Here is an 18,006-nt window from a genome sequence, read left to right as displayed (position 1 = left end):
TTATGTAATGAAACAACAGTGCATAGCTAGTTGAAAGAAAGTTGTTCATTTAAAAAATATTTTAATGATCCCAAACAGAACTCTTGCCCATCATATCCATGATCCATGTTTACATTTTAAAAAAATACTCTCAAAAGTGTGGTGTGCATTTATGCTGAGCCCCCTTTTATTACGACACCCCAATTATTCTAGCTATAAATGTAGCTCATCTCTTCTGTGGCCTCTCAGCTCTGAGGGCGTGTGAATACTTTTGTAAAGCGCTCTATACATGGAACAAACCTAAGCTTGCATAGTAATGCTCTTCTATTTAAATAGAGCTACTTTATTTTCAATAATCAGATTCTGTAGCTGCACAATATTCGATAATCTTGCAATAATGTTGCTAATTATTGTGATGGTAATATCAGTAACAATATGTCTGTTTTCTTCTTTCCTGTCTCATCTGTGCTTCCATCACTGAGTGACCTTTAGTCATTTGACCAGTGTCATTAGTGTCCAGTGTGAACATCTGCTGCTGCAAGACTCTGTCCAACTGACTAAATATTACATTAGCATGGATAAATTAAGTTCATAACATCTGGGATATGTGAAGTCACCATATGACATTATTACTTTATGTTGCCATTTATTAAGCTGTTTAATGTTCTGTTAGTGAGGATGTGTGTGCTCTGTGTTTGTCTTAAAGCTGCAGTCATCTCATCTTTTTCTGCTTCTGATGTCCTTTGAAAAACTCATTTGGCATTTTGCCATTACAAATGTGCGCACGACTTTGACAATATTCTGTTATTGTCAACAAAATACAATTTTGCCATTGTGGTGTTTTTATTAAATGAGAAACATAATTACAGTCACAGATGAATAGGTCTGGTGATGCGATAAAGCATTAAAAAACATGCCACACCATGTTTTTGGCGTGTTTCCATAAAGCAAATTTGTTTTCAAAATGTCAAATTGTGCAATTACTTGGTCAGTGGAAACGCAGCTATTGTCTGGACAGCAGCCCTAAATTCTGTTTAATCCACAAACTGTTTCCATCCAGTTGTCATGTGGATTTTAAGCAAATTTTGGGGGGGTAGTGAATTGTTTTTATCTACTGGCTTAGTGTGAATCAACCAGGCTACGCAAAGCCTAATTTCATCAGGTGTTGACGACTTTAATACATGACTGTATTAAAGAGATGCAGAGGTTTCAAGCTAGCATAGACCACACTTCACATAAATTGGAAAACGTTCTCACCTCTAAGCTGAAGGGTTGGACTTAGAAATTCCTTTGAGTTTCATGCATCTTGTGAGGCACAGAGCCACCAGTGGATGGGAGCAATCCTCTGCCACCATCCCAGCCTGGAGTGCCTTGAGCTGGGCCACTGTAAGCCACAGTTCTCCCCTCCGTGCAGGAGGTATGGACTTTGAAATGTTCTGATTTTTGCGCCTCCAGTAAGGCAGAGCTACCAGTGTATGGAAGAATTTGCTATGTGATATTTTTTTTTGACAAATGTATTTCTATGAACCAGATAAAAAAAATAAAACTAACTAAAAACAGAAGAGTCAAAACTGTTGTTTCTGAAAAAGAAAATAATATATTTCCTGAAAGGAATCCCAGGAATTATGGGCAAGGTTAAGTCTCCGTCCGGGTCAGGATTGGTGTAAACAGTGGATCCCATTAACAGTCTAATTTTGCTAATACCTGGCTCTAATCGGATGAAGCCACAGGGGGACTGAGTACAGGAACACTGGGGGCGTCTGCTTTAGCTACAGCCAAGATTAAAGGTTCACCTTTGGATCTCCTGCTTTTTCATGTCAGAGCTTTCTGGAATAGATAGAAAATGTAAACTCGGGTATATACCAGCTGGGGAATGTTGAACCATCTTCTATAAATAGGAAACACTCAGCCAAAATGTGGAAATATGACCAACACATGACTGTTGAGCAATCTCTGGCAGCAGTAATGCCTGGTAAAGAGTTTCTATATGACCTTTTTAGTCTCTGACAAGGTCGATGAACTTTGGCCTGATTTTATTCACTAAGTTATGTTGGTTTATCAAGTATTCCAGGTGTGGTTTCTTAATGTTCCACTTCGCAAATTACTGTTGAGATGTATACCTTCTCTTTTTGTTCTTTCTTTCTATCAACAGTGTCCCATACACCATCATACGAAACTCTTCCGAAGTTTTGGATCTACAGTACAATGCATGGCTTACCTACAAAATTGTTTAATTGAAGTATTTTATACTTTATTCATTGCTGAACAGGAAATAAATTCTCAATTAAGCCTTCAAAGATTGTAGTTTTTCTATAGTGTTTTATTTTTTGGTTTGCTAGTTCTCTTGAGATGACGTTTTGTCCCACAGCCCTGGGTTAGAAACTGGCTGCATCTCGGGCTTCGGGATGCAGTGAGAATCAGGTGGTTTGCTCAGCTCCGTGTTACATAAAAGCTGCAACATGTTGCAGTGAGCCTCTCAGTTCATTAAACCTCTCTGTTTTTATCCCTCTCCTTTCCCCCCTTTGATGTGAATCTGTATTACGACCACCGGGGGAGCTGTGAAACGTCTCGCATGCAGCTTTTAGAAAGCCGTTCGACTGCCGGCCATAATATCGGAGCGGGCCTCCTGGAGGGCGATGTGATCGTTTCGACATCTAATCTGTGTCTTCACACCATTGTTCGCACATAGACATACACACACACGCACACACACACGCACACGCAATTACCATGGCAACAGTGGGTCTCATCTCTGTAGGCAACATGGAAGAGTTTTTCTTTCACCTCTTCAGCTCCTCGTGGCGTTTCGGTGAGGATTCAGGGACGCCCCGCAGCGACATATTGTCCTTCGCCGGGACATTGGAGATATTGGCCATGTTTTTAGCTAATCTGTCTGATTTTAATAAAGAAAGCCGCCTCTGTTTCACTGGATGTTTAATGACTAGATGGTAAATATCCTGGAGTTATTTCAGCTCTGATAGTTGGAGATTGTTTTAGACACATCAAGCTTTTAAGAAGGCTGGAATATAAAAATAAATTGAAATGTTCTTCTTACAAATACTAAGGTTATAAAAGTGGAAATATTGTAGGTCTGGATCAATTACTGAAGTAACTGTCAACCAGTTTAGTAATTGATTAATCGTTAAATGAACTATACAGACTCAAAAAAGGCCGTTTTGCTGGAAGAGAAAGTTTAATTGAGCCAAAACTCACATTTTCCATTTAAGACATAAAAACGTGTATCTGTGTTCAACCCAGAACTCTGAAATTAGCTTTGTTTTTTTCTTCACTTGTTTCAAATTCTGTTAAAAAAAAAAGAAAAAAAAATCTATTAAGTAGCTTTTGCCATCTAATTATTAATTGGTTGATAAAAAATAAATCAACGCAGCAGATTTACATTGTATTGATATGATTTACATGTATTCACATGCTGGCATATTTTAGCTGCAGATTCATCCTTTCCTACAAATAATCAATAGTTCACTAAAGAACTCTAGTTGTATTTTACACAATTAAGTGTTTTATTTAAAAAGAAATTGAATGGTTCAATGGCGTCTTTTAATGTATTTCTAATATTGTTAATAAGAGGCTGCAGTGGTTGCAGAGTTCATTTTTTTTATCAATTGATTGTCAGAATAATCGATAATTAGTTGCAGCTCTGCAGCTCTGAAATATTGTTCATGAAGTAGAATGCTTTTTTCTTCTCTTTTGTAGTTTTTTTTCTCCATTTCCTGAAATATAACTGTATAAAGTTATTTACAAATGACTGTAAAGAAAAGTCTGAACATTCTGCACATCGAGTGTGGCATGGTGACGGCAAATGAAACGGAAACAATACAGACAACGGATTTCATTCTAGAACACTGACTGCTAATTGTTCCGTAATGACCGTGAATGCAGCATTTGTTTGAACTGACGGTAAGCATACCAGTGAGGCCAGAGGCAGAAACAGGCCGCTTCCTTCCTTTGTGTTTCTTAGGCTGCAGCTTGGTTCACAGATTCTGTGAGCTGCTGTTTGTTCTGACTGAGGATCATGCTTCCTGCCTGTGTATGTATTAATATATGTTAGTATGTTTGGGAGAAGGATTTCTACCAGTGCATGCTTCCTGTGCAGCCTAGAGAAATGGAGAACTTGATTCAAGTGTCTTCATGAAACAATCCGTTAGCCAGCAGCTATCCATCCATCTGACCTGTTCATTGTCCGTCTGTGACTTTAGTGTAAACATTGTCATAATCACTCAGAGTATGCTTTCCAATGTCTTATTTACTTGAACAATCTGAGAAGTCCTCCCCCCTCCAATTATTTCATTTTATTTAATTTTTTTTGTGAAGTGGGTTCAGAGGTAGTGAGACTTTGGCCATTTGTAGACTCTGATCTCAAATGCAACATAGAAACATTACAGCTTGGTCATATCTATGCTAGATCTTTCATACATAGAAGTTTGCAGTGATTCTCTAACGTTTCTTTTTCCCCAAATTAAACACATTTCTTAAAACGGAGCATATTTCATGTTACTGTGGGAAACAAAAGTAACTGTTTTAACACCAAATTAAAAGATGGTGGTTTAAAGGGATCATGATTTTATTAGTTATATATATGAATTGTTTTGGACGGTCACTCAGGAATCACTTTACCGTTATATGGAAAGCTGTTATGTTATTTAGTGATGATAATATTAGGAACAGTTCTATCAGTTGTATCAGTGAACACGTAGTTCTTTTTCTCACCACTTTGTGTCTTTTGTTTTTTTCCCAGGCTTCCTGCTGTTTAAAGATTTCTGTATGAACGAGATTGACGAGGCTGTGCCTCAGCTCAAGTTCTACGAAGAAGTAAGTCGGAAGTGTGTGTGTGTGTGTGTGTGTGTGTGTGTGGGTGGGTGGGTGGCATTAGGCCTCTATAATCCAGCTCAGCCACATATGGCCCCCCCAGAAGCCCTGTGAATCTGAGTCCCGTTTCTGTTTCAGATCAAGGAGTACGAGAAGCTGGACTCTGAGGACGAGCGTCTGAGCCGCAGCCGGCAGATTTATGACATCTACATCATGAAGGAGCTGCTGTCCTGTTCACATGTGAGAATACACAGAGAGGACGCCTGCTGTCGGTCAGGCGGCCTCCAGCATGCTGCTGACTTCAAGTGAAAGCAGAAAATGAATCATTTCTGTCGGGGGATTTATTCAGCTCCTTTAATCAAATGGAATGATTCATTAACTCAGATCAGGTTCCATGTTGCTGCTGTTATGTGTTTTTAAATGGCATATCTTGCTGTGAAAGTTCTGAACCAGACCATTCTGTATGCAACTTGCCAAGGTCAGTCTTTCTGGTTAAAATCCTCCCATTTGAAGCACATGCTACCAAAGACTAAATTCACACAGCAAGCGAATGCGACTCAAATCTGATGTTTTATTATTTTATTTTATTTTTTCTCCCAAAATGTGGCCTGTGTCTGACTTTTTCATGGCGCTCTGAACAACCGAGTTCTGACCTTTTCACCTCCCAAAAACTCTGATTTGTGCCACATGCATATGTGGAACTAAATCAGATGAGCGTTCGAGAGTGTTCAAAGTCTGAACACTGCATTTTATCTGACCTTTACGTCATTGACATGAGAAATGCATCACAAATCTGCACCAGAAGAAGTCAGACTATGTAAATCTGGACGTAAACAAAGGCTTGTGAAAAAAGTCACAGAAATCGCAATCTCACCACTCTTAGTTTTGGCTACACATCCAGATGCTTGGTTGTTTTTAACATGAATGACCTGTTTGTCATGTGTTTTTACTTTACCAGGCAGCTAAACAAAAAGACTGCTAGTTAAAATACCACAATTAATCAAATGACCTAATGTATAAACTTAAAAAAAAAAAAAAAAGAATTTAATGCATTACATTTAAAAACCTCCTTTTTTTGGTTGATAGTGACTTTTCATTTTGCAGAAAAGTCTTGTCTGTTTGCCCAGCTGCATGAAGGGGAATCAGTTGATTTTGCAAATGTCCCTGTCAGGATGCAGGTGTGTAAATACTTCCATACTCATCTTGTGTCAGCTAGGCCAAACAATTAAAAAAAAAACGCTGATGTCGCTACACGAAGCACTAAAACCGGATTAAACGGGACACCGGCATCCGTCGAGTTCGCCTCTTTTTTTATTGGCTGTAGATTTTATCCAGAATCATCCTAACTGGTAGGCGGTGCTGGGAAGAACACCTTTAACACAAATCCAGCTGCTGCTTCATTTTCCCCTCTGGCTGTGTGTCTGAGATAGCAGCTTCACCTGAATGGATGCTTTGCTTTGCTGATCTCAGTTCAGTTCACAGCTTGCAGTTTTTTACAGTTTTTCCTAATTTAATGTTTCTAGATTAGTCAACACAAATTTGCAGACACAAAATATACATCTTGCAAAAAGTCCCGAACTCTTAAAAACTCTGTGTGCTACAATCAGAAACTTCAATGCGCATTTAAGCAGAGTTTATGCTGTAGAACAAAGTAGCACATAACTAAAGTGGATAACTAATATTAATAATAATACATTTGATTTATAATGCCTTTCTCATCTTGAGATTTCAGAGTTAAAAACAAAACAAGCATTCAGTATTGATAAAAAATACAAGTATCTAAGAAAGTAAACCAAACATTTTTGCAAAAAAGAAACATCTTAAGACCTTTTTGAGTCATAATTATTTTGATGTGATAACTTTAAACTTAAACGGCCCACATACACCCAGCTACCTCTGGAGCCTCCCAGCAGCAGCAGCAGCATGTTGACCCATGGGACAGCCTTCTTGCACAGAGGAAGCAGAACTGAAACTACTGTTCACATTGCATCTTTAATCACCCCGTGTTTTTTTTTTTTTTTTTGCAGCCATTTTCCAAGAAGGCAGTGGACCATGTGCAGAGTCATCTGGCAAAGAAAATGGTCCCCCCAACTCTCTTCCAGGTAAAACGCACTCCCAGCACATGGGAGGGCCTTTTTACACCAAACAGGAAGCAGATTATCTAAAATCAGCTTTTCAAAATAGATGTGAAACTTTTGCTTTCACAGTTTTGCTCAGATACTTAGCAAAGTATGAATCCGGTCAGGAAAGAGAGACTGCTGTCTCTAGACACGGTGGAAGTTATGTCATGCTTTGGGTCAGTTTGCCATGTTGTAAATGGACTTTTTGAGCTTTATAACATATCATAATGTTATTCCTTCATCAAAAACATATCTGGAGTGTTGCCTTGATTCTTTCATGCATGTTTGAGGAATCCTTGAATCAATAAACTAATATAGCAGTGTCTGATGGTGTGCAACAGACTTTGCTTGTCTTTTACTTTCTTTAACATGTCCTGTTTGACAATATGGCTTTGGGTTTATTTCATTTGTAATGGACACAGAGACGGAAAATAAAGGGAGAGAGGAGGGGAAAAAGGTTTAATGGCAAAGGAGGTAGAAGTAGTAGAGAAAGAAAGCTAAAGAAAAAACACCCAAGAAGTTTACTTCTACACCTGCAGAACAAGAAAAAAACTGAGAAACCATAGCAACAAACAAGCACACTCCTTTCAGCTGTTTTAACTTTTCTCAGTCAGAAGAGTTTTCCATTTCCTCCAGTTCCTAAAAAGTCCTTGTAGCTGTATATTAGAAACCGTCTCATTACTGTCTTCACTGTAAGCTGCTACAGTACACACCTCACTGTGTTTCCTCTCTATCTGCCAACCTCTGATACTCTCCTCACTGAATTAATGCTATCCATCCAGATTAAGTCTCATATTTTATAGTTATACATGCCTTACTCTTAAGTATCCGTTGTTGGAAGGAAAGGCCCAGCAGAATAAGTCCAGAACAAGCCAGACAAAAGTTGGCCTGCATCTTGGTAAATCGAATCACTCTTTTCCTCTTTTAGCCCACCGCCTGGCTATTAGTCTGTTTACTCACTTATCCCCTGTGACTCATTGCAACTCCAAAATACGCCATGCATATGCCAGTATTTCCCGTGTTATTACTCAATATTTAAATCGTACATTCAGCTGGAACTGTTGACCGTTTATTAAAACAGATGCTTGAAAAATGTAACTGTTTTTCTCTTTGGTCTTGTGAGCAAAAACTAGAAACTCTGACATGAGCTGCGTGTCCATGTCAGAAGTGAATGTTTCTCATAAGGCTTCTGAGCTGAGCCTCTTTCTGTCTCTGCTGCAGCCATACATAGTGGAGATCTGTGACAGCTTGAGAGGGAACATCTTCCAGAAGTTCATTGAAAGGTGAGCCGGTGAACGTGTGGAAACACAGCCATGGCTCTCACTGCTGGCACGGTCCCATTTTAACCCTGTTTCTGTTCTGACCTCAGTGACAAGTTCACTCGGTTTTGCCAGTGGAAGAACGTGGAACTCAACATCCATGTGAGTACGAGATTGTGACGTCCACCTCTCACACGAGGTTTGATCGAAGTAGAACCTGAAACAGTGCAATGTGAAGGCAGAGTATGTTTATGTTACAGCCACAGATTGCAGTGGCTTTCATTCAGATTTTAGGTTACGGATCAACACAAAGTCGAGCATAATTACAAAGTGGAGGGAGAAATTAATTCTCAACATTTTCGGAACTAGAAATCTGAAAAGTGTGGTGTGCATTTTTTGTCATGCAGACGCTGCAGTGACAGCTGCAGGTGTCAGGTTTCCACAACTAGAGACTGAAGCTTTCATTCTTCTTCATAAACTAGCTCATTATGTCTGAGCAGCTTCCCTGTCTAAGCTGAAGAAAAGCAGCCACTGCATGATGCTGCCACCGCCATATTCACTTTATTACTCTATTCTTTTTTACTTTATGTCTTAGTCATGTATTCAGGATAAAGTAAAGGAAGCAGTATGCAAATGCAAAGCAAAAAAAAACGTTGTATTTAGACCTGCATGGCTGGCTAAATAATGACATGGAATGCCAATATTTGTGATTGTATGTTCAAAAGCTCTTAAGCTGAACTTCTAAACTTATAGAAAACTTTGGTTTTTTGTCAAAGCTGTGTAGTTGCCAGAAAGCGTTTGTGGTTATGTGAAGCTCAAGCCTAAGCAGAAACTAAAAGTATAAAGCAAAAACTATGAACTCATTTCAGCTATGATTATAAAATGACCCAATAATTTGTTATGAATTTATGAACTTCCTCCTAATGCATTGGTAATTCTTCCTGTTGTTTCTGCTGGGGATTCGCCAGTCTGCTTTTTTCATTTCCAATACCGATATCTGAGGTTTAGTATCAGTCGATGCCGATCCAGAAAAACAACTCAATTGACGAAAAGCATTTCTTTTTTCTAAAACACAGACATTTCTGGACTAAATTACAAATTAATTTTTTAACTCTGCACCAGTGCAGCACACTTAGATTCACCAATGGCTTCACAGGTTTAATTTGTTCAGTTCGGGCTTTTAGGAATAGAACAGCCGATGTGAAACACAGAATCAGTAGGTTGACTAGTTGGTTAAACATGTAATAAACAAACTGCAACAAACCTTCTTTCAAATGGTTTAGAAAGTCCAGTTAGGATTTCTAAATAATGTAAAATAATTACTAAAGAATGATGTCGCTCAGAGCCCAAAGCATAGAATTAGCCTGAATAGATTTGATTAAAAACAATGTTGTTGTTGAGCTCGCATGTTTTCATTCATAATTTAACAGCAAAGGGGGTTTCTGAAATGAAAATGTTGCTTATTTTGTGAAAATGCATTTAGTTTTTGAATAAAGTGCAATTACTTAACTGCAGACCTTACAATTAGCTTGATTAATAATGCTAATTGAGTCCCACCACCACTAGTAATAATTGATTTAGTGTTTTTTTTTTTTTTGACACATCCAAGCTGGAATTCCTCACTTTCCTTCATCTTAACAGAAATGAGCAAACTATCCAGAAATGGGTCTCAAGACCTGAAATTAGACTGAATAGATCTGTCCTTATAGATGGGGTAAATTGTCACCAATATCCGATCTGGAATGTTTTCAATATCAGGAGTGGTCCAGATATCAATATCTGATGGGTCCAGCTCTAGTTTCGGATTGTTTTTACTCTCCTGCAGCAAAGAAATGGTCATTATGGCTTGTTTTCAATAACACACTGGTGTCTGAATTTTAGTTTTATATGTTCTTTCAAAACATTAGAATAAAAAAAACAAAAACAAATAAAAGGTTGCTGTTCTCTGTCTGTTCTCCCTCAGCTGACCATGAACGACTTCAGCGTGCATCGGATCATCGGCAGGGGCGGCTTCGGGGAGGTGTACGGCTGCAGAAAGGCCGACACGGGGAAGATGTGAGCAAAACAGCTGAAATAGTTAGAAACCCGGCCGCGTCACCCGCTTTGTTGTAATGCCTGCGACGTTCTCTGGATTCCAGGTACGCCATGAAGTGCTTGGACAAGAAGAGGATCAAAATGAAGCAGGGCGAGACTCTGGCGCTCAACGAGAGAATCATGCTGTCGCTAGTCAGCACAGGGGTGAGTGTCGACTCCAGATGGCTTTTCTTTAAGCTTTAGTCGTTTGAAACTAATTATTGCCCCACTATCTCAAGTTCCTGTGGGTTGGTTAGGTTTTTAAACACACCCGATTCAGAGTGTTACCACCTCTCACCTGACATTTCATCTCTGATGTCCGTCAGTTGTGCGCTTTTTAACACATGTCATCTAAGTCATAATTTAACACTCCGGTTTCTCACAGACGTCCGTCCTGTGAAAAGGCTTCACACCAGCTGCTTGATGGGAGCTTTCTTATTCACAGATCTACATGTCAGAGGTTCTGACAGATGCTCAGACCACCCCAGTAGCACACAGCTGGCATCAGATTTACCCAACATGAGCAACTGTTTAAAGGGGGGAATAGTGGTTTTGTTGTACAATTCTGACCTGGTAGTAACCCTCAGTTTTGGGTCAGATGAGATCTACTGATCAGCATTAAGTATAGGTGTGAACGCTCTTGGAAAATTAAAAATGGCGACAGCCATCTCACACCCCTGTTGTGTGGCCATTTTATTTTGGAGTTGTTGAACATTGTGGTCACAAACAAAACTAGAATAAACTAAGAGTCAACAGATAAATCGGTTGGCTGATAAATCGGCCCAGATTATCTTTACTTTGGGAGATTAGCTAATACTTACAAGTGAAACCAATTCACTGACCTTAGCTTCCTCCAGAAAGGTATGAAAATCAGCCAGTAACTGCATTTCAATTACAAATGTGCACAAAATGTTGTGAATATTCCACTAATGTTGAAAAGACACAATTTTGCAATTGGTTGTTTCCGTAAAATAAGAAATCCAATTAAAATCCCACAAAATACGTTTGTTAAAAAAATACTGCACCATTGTCTTCCTACTACTTCCTGTTGTCGTCTTCTTTGTCTTTTCCACCAGTAGTAACATCCAAAAATATTGTTTCCATTGCGGTTTTTTTGCGAAATACCCTAATTTCAATATAGCTGAAAGACCACCTCATCCTAGAACAAAAACTTTTTATCAGAAATATCTTGTGACTTTTTAGCTAAAAAGCAATCAGTGCAGTTAATTCCAGGACATCATTAGGTTCTATAAGCTGGATTATTATTGCTGCTGTCGAATGCAACAACAGCTAATCAGTTTTTACAGTCAGACTCTCTTGTCTGTAATAAAAAGAGTGATGCATTATGACAGTGAATGGTAATGTAACCAGCTGTACTCCCTGGTGGTAGAATGCACTCTGTCAACCTGGAAGTCTGAGCGTTGCAGCGGCAGGCTGTGTGTCCTTCTACTATCAAAACTAATATTTACAGTGAAGAATGAAACGAATCCCTTCCTGCCAAGGAGGCGTTTGATGTTTCATTGTGTTGACATCGTTTAGGCTAAACACTAAAGCTAGTGAATAGCTTTGTTTCTGCACGAGTCAGAAAATAACTTTGATTTGAAGTGTTACTGTGTTTGTTTTAATACAGTGAATAACTCAGAACAGTTATTTATTTAACCACCCAGTATGAACAGCGGTGCAGAATCAGACAGGAAGCCTGTTGGCGCCAAATCTGTACAGGTGCTGTAAGCAGCCAACCAGAACCAGCCTGTAGGAGGGTGTGAATACTTTTCTGAGCAACTGTTCAGGGAACAATAGTCTTAAGGTTTTTGATAAATCTAATAGTCAGGGTCAAGACACTTTCAGAAAGAGCACTGAGCTGATAACACACACTCTGGCCACCTTATCTACACACAGTCTTATTCTCTTCATTCATTCATTCATTCATTCATTCATTCATTCATTCATTCATTCATTCTTCATTGATTCTAAATGGAAATGAAATACAATGAAAAACGAAGCAAGTAAAAGGTCCCCAGATTTTCTCTTTTTACTCTGTAAGTTTACAGATTACACATAACTGCTGCTGCATTTACAATGAGAATCTGCTTCGCTGGCCGAGTGTGTGTACGTGTGTGTTTGAGTGTTTGTACACAGACTGGAACGGTAACTTTGGTTTCACTGAAGAGTACCTGGAAGATGTTTATTGTTTTTATCAGAAAGTGAGGCTGAGGGAAGCTTGAAGGTAAATGTCTGAACAGTTTGTGTGTAGGATGTGTGGGGTCTGCAGAGATGTCAGTGGTGCGTTCACTGACCTGTAAAAGTCCAGGATGGATGGAAGGTCAGTGCTGGTCTGAGTCACCATATCTATCGCCATGGTGACTCAGACCAGAGACAGAGGGATCATCAGGAAATGAATTTGAATCAAAGATGTAACAACATCACTGAATGAAAACAAGTTTAAACTTATTGATGATGATGATGATGATGATGATGATGTGTCTGTCTTCCTTCCAGGACTGCCCATTCATCGTGTGTATGACGTATGCCTTCCACACCCCCGACAAGCTCTGCTTCATCCTGGACCTCATGAACGGTAGGCTGACCTCTGACTCATCATCCCAGATCAAAACTCTGAGGCTTCATCCTCAGACGGGCCGACTGGATCGCACAACCCGACTCTGGTTGATGGGCTCATTCCCTCCCTCAACAATCTTCACCCTTCAGACGATACTTAGAGCACATCGTTGTCAGTGTTATGATACACTTTGTGTGTTCCTGTGTGTTCAGGGGGCGACCTGCACTACCACCTCTCCCAGCACGGTGTGTTTAGTGAGAAAGAGATGCGGTTCTATGCTGCTGAAATCATCCTGGGCCTGGAGCACATGCACAACCGCTTCGTCGTCTACAGAGACCTCAAGGTGAGCCGCTGATCCTGAAATGCAAAGTAGCATTTAGCGCATCGATATACGTTACCAGATAGGACAACACCGATTAGCCGCTATAGCTAGTGACGGTTCTAATGTGGGATGTGAATTAATTTCACATCAATGTTCGTAAGCCTATTTTTTGCTTACTATTCTGTCTATATATTTATATTTCTGTTCTTAAATTAAAGCTGAGAAAATTGCCAATAAAGTATGTATACTCCCTAGATATAAATCTAAAAAGTTTATTTTCTGTTGAGATGCATGAAAGCAAATTTCTTTTTATATTGGACAATATAATTTTATGTAATTGCTGTAGGAGACATGGTATAAAATGTAGCAAACTATGGTTTCCTATTTAAGTGTTATGAATATCTCCAAGTTCTGTGAACAAACGAGGCAATACTTCAGTTTTTATCGTTAAAGTTTTGTAAATTACATCGGCTGCAATGCCGATGCATTGGTTGGAGTGAACTCTGACTTGGTTCAAATGCATATGTGAACACCAAGTGAACCGGAGAGTGCTCCAAAAGCAGGAGGTGCACTACAGCGCAGGGCATTCTGGGTAAATGCAACCAAAACAAACTTGTTAGAGAAATGGCACATGGCCTTTCACTAAAGACAAAAGAGAAATACTCCAATCGCTAAGCTCTGACGCCGCTCCATTTTTGTTTACATTTCATGAAGAAGGAAGTTGTGCTCAGTATTTTCTTCAGACGTTTTCATGTCATTTCTTAAAGTAGTTCATGTTGCAGTGCCCCCACATGCAAGAGGGGAGGGGGGCAGGTTGTTCCACACTGAATAACCACCTCCAAGCAGGCCACAGGGGGCGCTCTATGGGGCTGTCAGCGTTTCCCTTTACTGCCAATCAGATGTTTTAATAATTCAAATCTAGTCATTGCTCTCTGAGTTTCATTTAATTTCCAACACTGCCTGGTACATTTTTAATATCATGTTACAGGATGAACCACGACCGCTGACGTAACGCTTTTTATCTTGCCTAAATTACATTAATAGAAGGGGAAAAAAAAGTATGAATAAAGAGTGTCTGTCAGGGATCTCCCCTACCTGCTGCCACTGCATAGAGCAGAACATCGAGCTTTAACTACACCCACCCACATAAAAATCCTTGTTTTCAGCCTTTCCCCTGTTTCAGCTCTGGTTCTGTTGTTTGGACGGGTTGCCATAACAATAGCCAAGATTTTGCAGGGGTTCAGGGAACATTTTCAGAGCTTCTATAAACAGTCGAGTGCAATGCGAATACTACGTCAACGCCGAGCGCTGCAGAGCGAAACAGAGCGAAACAGAGCGAGAGAGTCACAGAAGGTAACCAGGACAGGAGGCCGTCTTCTGCTGTCTGCGTCTGCTCAGAATGTGAAGTGGTAACCTCTGCTTGTTGTCGTCCTCCGTCAGCCGGCCAACATCCTTTTGGACGAACACGGCCACGTTCGGATCTCAGACCTCGGCCTGGCCTGCGACTTCTCCAAGAAGAAGCCCCACGCTAGCGTGTAAGTGCAAGTGCCTCACACTTACAAACGTTTATTTCTCAGGAGGAAGAACGTCGATAAGAGACGTTTTATCTGCGGCTTTGTTGCTTTGGTGGTTATAAAATTGCGGCTTCACTCATTTCATAGAGCAGAGCATCAAAGATGTGACGATTCTTTAGTTTTTATTGCCTGATACTGATCTCTGCTTATATTCAAGATCTCAGCAGCTAGTTTGTTTGTTTTTTCTACATGGAGGAATAATTATATATTTAAGAAAAATGTACTAAATATGGAAAATGTTTTTTTTTTTAATGTTTGACCTGACAGTTCTTTGTGATCAGGGGGATAATTTAGTCTGCTTTATTTAAGAGAAATGACCCATAAAGATTTGAATTAAAAATGAATTGAGTGATAAAATGCAGATCATTTCACTGCTTTAAACTGGATTTGTAAACACTTCTGTCTGCTGTAAACACCACCTTCGGTTTTATAAATGCTTCTTGGAACAATGTGTACATGTCTGGTGTTCTGGCCATTTATGTTGAATTTTTATAAATCATAACTTCTGCCAGTTCAGTTTTCTTCTTTAGACAGTTAGAATACACTTGAGTTATTTTTGAACCAAAATCTGTAGTTCATTTTTGTACTTGGAATTATGATTACTTTGGTAACTTTTACACCCTCCTATTATTTTAAGAAATTAGGAACACACTGTAGTTGTGTCAACGGACATTTTTGTTTGTCAAATGTCCGGTGTGATGAGGGGAAGTGTGTTAAAATATTTTTTTTGACCACTTTTTGAACTTGGAAGATCAAATTAAGTTAACTTTAATTTACATCAAGTTAATAAAAATGTCCTAGACATAATTTTGTCTGTATTTTTGATAGAAATAAAACATTTTTTCAAACAAGTCAGAAGTGCGTTTAAGAAACAGACCACCTGTTTCCACCCACGACCTTTATTTGGAATAATTTTGGGTTTTGGAGATGAGAAGACTGTGACGTCTGGTCTGCAGTATCAGAAAGTCCAGAAATCCCAGCCAGCTTTATGAGCATCATTCACTAACAGCAACTGTTGTTTATTCGTCAGACTCATTATGAAATGCGCCTGCAGGGATGATGTGACTAATATTTTCTGGAGATAAACCGACTCCATCTTGCAATCTGCAGAAATTCAGGCAGCAGCAAAAGAATCCAACATTTTTAGGAATGTGTTTTAAAGCATTGACACAAATAAAAATAAAAACAAGCTGCTGATTTCTGTACAGCATCAGTTGGACTTGCATGTATAGCAGATATCTCACTGCCATTGACGTTTCTGTTCTTGTAGAAGCAGCTAATGAGTTTAAATCATTTCCTTTCAAACCAATTTGTTGGAAATGTTTTACATCCGGTCACGTTTTTCCACTCTCCTGTTTGGTTGTCTTGCTCTGTAAATCACCAATGTGTAACTCCAACTCGCTGTGTGTGGGTGTGTGTGTGTGTGTGTGTGTCACAGTGGGACTCATGGCTACATGGCTCCAGAGGTCCTTCAGAAGGGAACGGCGTACGACAGCAGCGCAGACTGGTTCTCTTTAGGCTGCATGCTCTTCAAACTCCTCAGAGGGTAAAAAGCTCCAGCTTTCCTCGCTGCTCTCCTCTTCCTCCTCTTCCTCCTCTTCTGTGCTCTCCACTCCCTCCGCATCCTGACGTCCTGTCCGCTTTGAAACCTCTTCTGGCTCTCTGTGCGAGCCTCTTTGAATCTGCTCACTTCCCCTTCTCTCCGAGTTCCTCTCACCCGCCCGCCTTCTGTTTGGTGTGTGTTTGATCTTGTTTGTGTATGAGAGCAAGTGTGTGCGTGTGTTTGATCTAGAGTGTGTAAATGCCAGAGGTCTGGTCCCAGCAGGCCGAAATCCAGGTAAAGGGTGTGTGTGTGTGTGCGTGTGTGTGTGTGTGTGTGTGTGTGTGTGTGTGGGAGAGAGAGAGGTGTCTTTCCATTGATGTTTGGATCCACGTCCTTAAAGAAGAAGTGTTTGTGTGTGTGACTGAGAGAGAAGCTGACTGTTTCCAGTATGAGGGGAAAATATAGTTTTTATCTACAGGACTCATTATTAGAATATGAATGTAAAGGACACAGTCAATACTTCAAACTTTGGAGTTTGCAGTAAGTAAAAGTATCTACTCCATTTTATGCTGCTTTTGCTTTTTGTCACTATTTAACATTATCAAACACATTGTAATATCAGGCAAAGATAACCAAACCATGAAAAAAAAAACAACTATTATCCCTTGAGCTAAATCATGAACTTACTGTAATTCACCAAATTTTATGGAAAACTAACAGTTACTAAGCAATGATTACTCCACTCTTTCATTTAGCAGTAATCGTTGGCAACACAAGAAGACAATGGTTTTAAGCACAGGGTGACTCTTTTATTGCTTACATTTATGGTGATTTCAGGACTTTCACAGCTTCATCTGGACAATAAAATAAGTTGATCATTCTGTGTCGCTGCAAAAAATCCAGGGAATATACCTTTATTTTTTTGTCATAAAATAAGTTTCTAAGCCATTAAAGTTGATTACAATAATTCTTATGCTTCTGATTAGTCAGCAAAACAAAAGTAGTGCAACAAAAGAGAGCTGTGACAGAGTGACGGAGTGATGGTGAAGTTTTCTTCCAGGATGTGAACCGTCTCCTCCTCCGCATCCTAATTAGACTCAGTCAAATCTGGGTCACTTCAAATTACCATTTCTGAATTATTGGGCTGGAAGTTTTCTGAGCACAGTTTTAAATTTTAACTAAGGGGGCCGGAGCGTGACATGTTTTAAAAAGAAGCTGAGTTGGCGGTGTTTTTTTGTTTTTGTTTTTGTGTGCGTGTATGTGTGTGTGCGTGCAGCTGTTTTGTTCACCCTCAACCATCTTCACCCTTTCCTAGTCGCTTCCGCTCCTCCTTCCCGTTTCTACTCGTCTCCACCTGGTGACATCAGCTTCTCCTCTCTGTCGTCTTCAGGCACAGCCCCTTCAGACAGCACAAGACCAAAGACAAACATGAGATAGACCGCATGACGCTGACCATGGTAAGCTGCAGATATCCCCTCATTACACAGTAGACCTCCTCTGTGTAAACATGCTATAATGCAGAAGGTGATAAAAGTCTGTGCTCAATTCCAAATGCATGTTTTTTGTTGGACGCTTGTGAACAATCGATGTGAGGAAACTCCAAGGGAGCCATAACCAGGTTGATGTTTGTCCTTCAGATAGAAATGTTTCCGTCGTCCGTCTGTGTTTCTCATGAAAGGATGGGACTCTGTCACTGGGTCAGAAGCATTTCGTCTGCCTCCATGGCAGCTGAAGTGTGCAAATATGATT

At 39.8% G+C, this 18,006-nt stretch overlaps 1 protein-coding gene across 1 annotated transcript in view; it reads left to right on the top strand.

Moving 5' to 3' along the window:
- The window catches only part of LOC103156162 (beta-adrenergic receptor kinase 2), a 54,935-nt gene extending 37,173 nt beyond the window's left edge, over nucleotides 1–17,762 (top strand). The window contains exons 3-14 of the mRNA XM_007578118.2: nucleotides 4,736–4,809; nucleotides 4,945–5,046; nucleotides 6,834–6,908; nucleotides 8,148–8,209; nucleotides 8,296–8,347; nucleotides 10,149–10,240; nucleotides 10,324–10,423; nucleotides 12,758–12,836; nucleotides 13,031–13,161; nucleotides 14,581–14,675; nucleotides 16,153–16,260; nucleotides 17,648–17,762. Coding sequence (XP_007578180.2) covers nucleotides 4,736–4,809; nucleotides 4,945–5,046; nucleotides 6,834–6,908; nucleotides 8,148–8,209; nucleotides 8,296–8,347; nucleotides 10,149–10,240; nucleotides 10,324–10,423; nucleotides 12,758–12,836; nucleotides 13,031–13,161; nucleotides 14,581–14,675; nucleotides 16,153–16,260; nucleotides 17,648–17,747 — 1,070 coding nt within the window. The 3' untranslated portion in view covers nucleotides 17,748–17,762. The remainder of the gene's footprint in view (nucleotides 1–4,735; nucleotides 4,810–4,944; nucleotides 5,047–6,833; nucleotides 6,909–8,147; nucleotides 8,210–8,295; nucleotides 8,348–10,148; nucleotides 10,241–10,323; nucleotides 10,424–12,757; nucleotides 12,837–13,030; nucleotides 13,162–14,580; nucleotides 14,676–16,152; nucleotides 16,261–17,647) is intronic.
- The last annotated feature ends 244 nt before the right edge of the window (nucleotides 17,763–18,006 follow it).

This window comes from Poecilia formosa, unplaced genomic scaffold (genome assembly GCF_000485575.1).
Source record: "Poecilia formosa unplaced genomic scaffold, Poecilia_formosa-5.1.2 Scaffold467, whole genome shotgun sequence".
NCBI lineage: Eukaryota > Metazoa > Chordata > Actinopteri > Cyprinodontiformes > Poeciliidae > Poecilia > Poecilia formosa.
The sequence above is the reverse complement of the archived record's forward strand: the minus strand, read 5'-3'. Positions and strand labels throughout refer to the sequence as shown.